Source organism: Orycteropus afer, unplaced genomic scaffold, assembly GCF_000298275.1.
Source record: "Orycteropus afer afer isolate SDZICR_OR568_19922 unplaced genomic scaffold, OryAfe1.0 scaffold00302, whole genome shotgun sequence".
In the NCBI taxonomy this organism is placed as follows: Eukaryota; Metazoa; Chordata; class Mammalia; order Tubulidentata; family Orycteropodidae; genus Orycteropus; species Orycteropus afer.
Genome location: NW_006921889.1, coordinates 2949568 through 2956903, shown reverse-complemented (window position 1 = coordinate 2956903; position 7336 = coordinate 2949568). Strand labels below are relative to the sequence as shown.

The 7336-nt window shown below is 38.7% G+C and overlaps 1 protein-coding gene across 1 annotated transcript in view; it reads right to left on the bottom strand.

Annotated features, from left to right (window-relative positions):
• The window catches only part of DROSHA (drosha ribonuclease III), a 246149-nt gene that overhangs the window by 129720 nt on the left and 109093 nt on the right, over nt 1-7336 (bottom strand). The window contains exons 15-16 of the mRNA XM_007951608.2: nt 2675-2799; nt 749-848 (exon numbers count right to left, since the gene is read on the bottom strand). Of these exons, the coding sequence (XP_007949799.2) occupies nt 749-848; nt 2675-2799 (225 nt within the window). The remainder of the gene's footprint in view (nt 1-748; nt 849-2674; nt 2800-7336) is intronic.

Sequence of the window (7336 nt, the reverse complement as noted above, 5' to 3'; positions counted from 1 at the left end):
TGGGAGGAACGGTTGGTGAAAGGGCTGGAGGGAGGCAGCATGTCTGGCCTTGCAGTAATAGGCCTTGGGTTACTGCTGGTAATCCTGCCTTCCCCTTGTAGGGTTAGAGGAGGTCAGATCATGTGGCCTCCTTGCCGTTTTAGCACCACGCTAACCCACACATTAGCTCAAAACGCTAATTAAAAAACGGAATTAAAACAGAAATTAAAAAACGGAAACCAGAACATTTATTCTTAAAACTGAAGCATAAATCATTCCGGAAGGGATCATACTATCCACTGGTAAAGAAATAAGGAATCTGGGATATAAAACCTTACCAAATAAGTTGACCCTGCTGCACTGACAGACACATGGAAGACAATGTGTTACAACTTTTAACACCAAGAAATATGAATAAGACCCAGTGAGGTGTTATGTGCAGTTTAATTAATGACAAAAGGCCAGTTTGGAAAGTTATTGAATTTTATCTAACTTCTATAAAAGATCTATTTGATTCCCTATAGTAGTGATCCAATAAGAAACTGACCATTTCAGTAGGAAATATTATTCCTTCAGAAACTAAAAAAGGGAGAGAGGGAATTAAAAAAAAAAAAAAAAGGCAGTATAATAATGAGGGCAGGAGAGCACAATGTAATTGTTTTTTAAACTTTTTCCCACTATATTCTAGCAGTGTAGTGCTAACGCAACAGTCTTGAAAACAACCTGAAGTGCAGCACTACCAAACACGGAGGAATGCTTCCATACCTACCTCCCTCTGGGCCAGCTTCTGCTTGTCAGTTTGCTTAACTTTGGGACTATTAGCTAGGAGGTGTCGGAGTTTCACGTAACTCTTCCACAACTTCTGGTACCTACGAAAAAGGACAGCAAGACAACTTAGACAGAGGGGGAGAATCTAAAGTGCAGTAAAATCTGTTGTTCCATAAGCCTGCCCAACCATAATTACAGTATTTTCAAGATCCTTAACGGCAGCAAACTTTCATTCTAAGGAAGGATATGATTTTATGAGGTGAGTGGTAGGATGGCCAAGAGTCATCTGGAACCTGGTGATTAAGCTGATTATTATTTATTCTGGTTGAAAATGAGGTGTAACTATACAATGAATGTAATGTTCTTGAAGAATTTCAAAGAAAACACACAAAACCATTTTAACGAATGGAAACATGCACCTTTTCTCACTGCTATTTCTTTGAAAGTAACAACTTTTACTTAAATGTGTACTTTTTGATTTTTGTTGAAAGAAGACTGGCAACTTAATAGGGATACTGTCAGTCTCTTAGAAGTCCTGGTGGCTCAGTAGTTAAACACTTAGATGCTAACCTAAGGTCAGAGGTTTGAACCCACCAGCCACTCCATGGGAGAAAGATGTGGCAGTCTGCTTCCCTAAAGATTCATAGTCTTTGAAAGTCTATGGGACAATTCTACACTGTCCTATAGGTTTGCTACAGAACAGACTCGAAGGTAACAGGTTGGTTTTTGTCAGTCTCTGAACTGCTTATAGAGAAAGCTGGAGAGTGGTAGAATAGAGAACCCCATTTATGCCAATACTCAAGCTACAGAGCTGTATCTGTTTTTCCACTGGAGGAATGATAAGACAAATGGTGCATACCAATATGCATTCATCATGACAAAAAAAGCATATTTGCTGCAGTCAAATATGTGGTAGGCCTGGGTCAGTCTAAAGGACACTCTCAAGCCACCCTGGGCATGAAGAGACTGCAGTCCTGCCCTTAGAGTCCACGAGAGTCTCATCACATTCTACTAACCATTTGCTGACAAGAAGGGACTTTCAAATGATTTTCTGTCACGTTGCAACTCTTTCTTTCTTGGGCTCTCCTTTTTGATAACGATATTTTAAAGAACGGAGGAAAGAAAGATGTACTTACACAATGCCTGGTTCATTGCTTCATACTTTTATCCAAAGGGGGGAAAAAAAGAACAAAACCCTTTAGCCTCTTCTATTATACGTCAGCCAGAACTGCATTTATGAGTCGAAAATCTCCCATGCCCTTTTCTCCCATTATGCCTCCTTTTTTAAAAATACTAAGTTGACAAACAGCTGGGCTTTCTGATTTGTTTACCAAAGTGGGAAGTTTAAACACTGCTGCAGAGAATATTGGTGCCATTTTCACTCCCACACAGCCTCGTCTTTTCTCAGAAAATACCAACATGGCAGGTGGAAAAACCCAAACGTATAAAATAACAGTATTATTTCTAAGAGTCAGAAGTCATGGCTTCTCTTTCCAAGACAACACTTGACTTTGCACATGATCTTGAGCTCTTGCTAAGATGCCCAAAAGACAAAGCTCGGTATAAATTCAGCAGTGCTTATGAATTAACGTGGCGCTACTTTGCTGTAGCAGGCACTGAAAACGTAAGCAATAACAGTAAGAAGTACAATAATGATGAATAAAGAAAAAGTTCCTTAAAGATTAAAAATATACTCATATTGACCTAAATTGCCAGCAATAATCAGTAGAATAATAATTTATTGTAGTAAAATATGTAGAGGAAATAACTCTTGAGGAGCTACCAAAACTTGTGTAACTCAGAAACGTGGCTCATCTCATGTCTTAATCTTTAAAAAGAGAAACAATCACTGAAGGGTATTCCTCTGCTAATTCAGCTGTTAGTAGAAGATGAAAGTGGCTAAGACAAACACCGAGAAATATCTTACTGTGGGTCTCCTGCATAACTCAACTGTGCAGGGCGTATCCCAAAGTGGACGATAATCGGAAAAGTAATCACATCGGGGTTGAACTGTTCACGATCCAGTTGATCAATGCGGACAGAGCTTGGTTTCTAGAGAGAAAAATCAAAGCCATTTACTCCCTTGAGAAGTCTTTCACCATTGGCTTCAATCTTAGCAGAAAAGAAATTAATCGGATTTTTTTCTAGGAAAGCCGCGTCCCTAAAGAGAAAATGTCATTTAAAACCCTTTAATCATAGCAGCTATACTATATAAAAACTATAATGTCATCCCTGTAAATGAGTCTGTGCCATTTGGCATAATGAACAATGATTTTGTCCTTTTTTGCAGTCCTCACAGAAACCTTTAAAAATTAAACTTTTAAAGGGACACTTAGTCAGATACAACTTTTCCTTAAATTCTCCTAAGGCTCAGGGGAAGTATTCCACATCACCAAGAAAATGTGTTGGCTGATTCTGCTTTAATTTCACATTTCAAATGAATACCTTACTTCTACTCAGGATGCACCAAACCCAAAAACAAACCCACTGCCATCCAGTCAACTCAGACTCATAGCAACCCCTATTGGGTTTACGAGGCTGTAAAACTTTATGGAAGTAGATTGCCCTATCTACTTGCTTCTACAGAGTGGTTGGTGAGTTTGAACCACTAGCCTTCTGGTTAGCAGTCAGATGCCTTAGGCACTGCACCAACAGAGCTCCTTTCAGGATGCAGAGATGCCCTTCTAATACTTTTTTTCCCATTAGTTCGCAGTGTGCATTGTGTTTTCTAAATTCTACATCATGGAATTGGAAGCCACAGCAATATAAAGGCCAGATACAGTGAAATCTCAGAGAGCCGGACTCAGCGGCACTGCCTTATTTTTCCCAGTTTCACAAGTTTTCCACTTTTGATAGAATGCAGCTTACCACTTTTCAATCACTCTCAAAACATCTGCATTCTCCTTCTGACAGGTTCCCTCCTTACAGACGTTCCGACTTTCATAGGCTTTACCATAATTAAGCTTCTTTTATTATGTTCCTATAGGACATATATTTTAATGTTGTTATTTCTAGGTATCATAGAGTCAGTTCTGACTCACAGAAATCCTATATAGGACAAAACAAAAACATAGCCCAATCTTGCACCATCTTTGTAACTGTTACAATATTTGAGTCCACTGTTACAATTAACGTATCAATTCTCCTCACTGAGGGTCTTCCTCTTTTTTGGTGACCCTCTACTTTAACAAGCATGCTGTCTTTCTTTAGGGACTGGTCATTTCTGATAACATGTCCAAAGTACTTCTTCCAAGACAGATTTGTTTGTTCTTCTGGCAGTCCATGGTATATTTAATATTCTTCACCATTATTCGAATGTATCAATTCTTCTTCAGTCTTCCTTATTCATTATCCAGCTTTCATATGCATATGAGGCAACTAAAAATGCCATGGTTTGGGTCAGGCACATCTTAGTCTTCAAACTGACAGTCTTGCTTTTTAATACCTTCAAGAGGTCTTTTGCAGCAGATTTGCAATATGCTGTTTGATTTCTTCACTAATACTTCCACGAGCAGTGGTTGTGGATCCAAGTAAAGTGAAATCCTTGAAAACTTCATACTTTCTGCTTATCATGATGTTGTTTATTGGTCCAGTTGTGAGTTTTGTTTTCTTTCTATTGAGGTGTACTACATGAAGGCTGTAGTCTTTGATCTTCATTAGTAAGTGTTTCAAGTCCTCTTCACATTCAGGAAGCAACACTGTGTTTGTCATCTGTGTATTACAGATTGCTAATGAGTCTTCCTCCAATCCTGACACCATATTATTTTCACATGGTCCAGCTTCTCAGCTTACGTATAGTATACAGATTGAATAAGTATGGTGAAAGGAAACAACCTTGATGGACACCTTTCCTGATTTTAACTCATATACTGTCCCACTGTTCTGTTTGAATTACTGACTCTTTGTCTATGAATAGGTTCACAAAAGCACAATTAAGTGTTCTGGAATTCTCATTCTTCACAATGTTAACAATAATTTGTTATGATACACACAGTTGAATGCCTTTGCATAGTCAATAAAACACAGGTAAATATCTTTCTGGTATGCCCTGCTTTCGGCCAAGATCCATCTGACATCGGCAATGATATCCTTCATTCAACATACTCTTCTGAATCTGACTTGAATTTCTGGCAGTTCCACATTGATGTACTGCTGCAACTGTTTTTGAATTATTTTCAACAAAATTTTACTTGTGTGTGATATTAACAATTCTATTTGCTAGTTTCTGCATTCTGTTGGATCATCTTTCTTTGAAATGGGCACAAATATGTATCTCATCCAGTCGGTTGGCCAGGTAGCTGTCTTCCAAATTTCTTGGCATAGATGAATAAGTACTATGTTTGTTGCATACGTTTGTTGAAACATCTCAATGATATTCCATCAATTCCTGAAGCCTTGTTTTTCACCAATTCCTTGGACTTCTTCCTTCAATATCATCAGTTTTGATCATACGGTACCTCCTGAAACGGCAGAATGTTGACTAATTCTTTTTGCCATAATGACTCTGTGTACTCCTTCCATGTTCTTTTGAGTCTTTCAATATTTTGCCTACAGAATTCTTCAGTGTTGGAACTTGAGGCTCTAATTTTTTCTTCAAGACCTTCGGCTTGAGAAATGTCAAGCATGGTCTTCTCTTTTGGTGTTCTAACTCCAGTTATTTGCACGTTTCATTATAATACTTTACTTTATCATCTCAAATCATTCCTTGAAATCATCTGTTCAGCTTTTACTTCATCATTTTTTCCTTTTGTTTCAGCTACTCTATGTTCAAGGGCATGTGTCAGAGTCTCTTCTAACGTACATTTTGGTCATTTCTTTCTTTCCCATTTTTGTTAATGACCTTTTGCTTTTTTCAGGTATGATGTCCCTGATGTCATTCCATAACTTCTCTGGTCTTTGGTCATTACTGCTCAATGCATCAAATCTAGTCTAGAGATAGCCTCTAAATCCAGGTGGGAAATACTCAAATTTGGCTCTCATGGACTTGTTTTAATTTTCTTCATCTTCAACTGAAATCTGTATAAGAACCATTTCTGCAGTTAGACCCTGGCCATATTATTCTGACTGATGACACTAAACTTCCCTATTGTCTCTTTCCACAGATGTAATACATTTGATTCCTGTGTATTTCATCTGGCATATGTGGGAGCTCTGGTAGCATAGTGGCTAAGGCACTTGACTGCTAATAGAAGGCTGGCAGTTCAAACCCACCAGCCACTCCTCGGAAGGAAGATGGGGCAATCTACTTCCGTAGTGATACTGCCTCGGAAACCCAAGGAGGGGTCGCTATGAATTGGGTCCAACTCGACGGCACATAACAACAACAACAACAACAATGTACATATATATATTAAAAAACAAAACAAAACAAAAAAAAAAAACTCACCGCCAAAGAGCTGATCCTGACTCACAGTAACCCCTCCTTGGGTTTCCAAGGTGGTATCTCTATGCAAGTAGATTGCCCAATTTTCCTTCCAAGGAGTGGCTGGTGGGTTTGAACCACCAGCCTTCTGATTAGCAGTCAAATGCCTGAGGCACTACGCCACCAGAGCTCAGTCTCCATTTATTTGTGAAAAAAGGTATTTGCAATGAGTAAATCATTGCTCCTGACAACTTCTATCATGCAATCTGCAGCATCATTTCTATCACCAAGGCCATATTTTCCAACTAATGATCCTTCTTTTTTTCCAACTTTACCATTCCAATCACCAGTAATTTCCAGTGCATCTTGACTGTATTCTTGATCAATTTCAGGCTGCAGAAGTTGGTAAAAACCCTCAATTTCTTCATCTTTGGCACTATTATTTGGTGCATAAATTGAATAAAAGTTGTATTAACTTGTCTTCCTTGTAACCGTATGGATATTACCTTATCACTGGCAGCATCGTACCTCAGGAGAGATCTTGAAATGCTCTCTTTGACAACAAATGTGATGCCATTCCTCTTCAATTTGTCATTCCCAATATAATATACCCTATGACTATGTGACTTAAAATGGCCATACCATTTCAGCTCACTAATGCCTAGGATATCGATCTTAATGCGTTCCATTTCATTTTAAATGACTTCTAATTTTCCCACATTCATACTTTGTACATTCCATGTTTTGAATATTACTGGGTGTTCATAGCTGTTTCTTCTCATTTTGAGTTGTGGCACCAGCAAATGAAGGCACCAAAAGCTTATTCCATCCACATCATTGTGGTTGACTTGACTTTAGGAAGGCAGCTATTTTCTAGTTGTATTTTGAGTGCCTTCCAACCTGAGGGCTCATCTTCCAGTGCTGTATCAGACAGTGTTTCACTACTAAGGTTTTCACTTTTTAGTAGTATGTCACCAGGCCCTCCTTTCTAGCATGTCTTAGTCTGGAAGCTCTTCTGAAACCTGTCCACCGTGGATGACCTTGTCAGCATCTGAAATACTGGTGGCATAACTTCCAGCATCACAGCAACATGTAAGCCACCACAGTACGACACACTGACAAATGAGCAGTGGTGCGTTTTAATAGAGTGCCTCATACTTATTTCTTCAAGTCTAACAAAGGAAGAAGTGAATGGTTAGTTCCTTTTAAAGTTACAAAAATGCATGG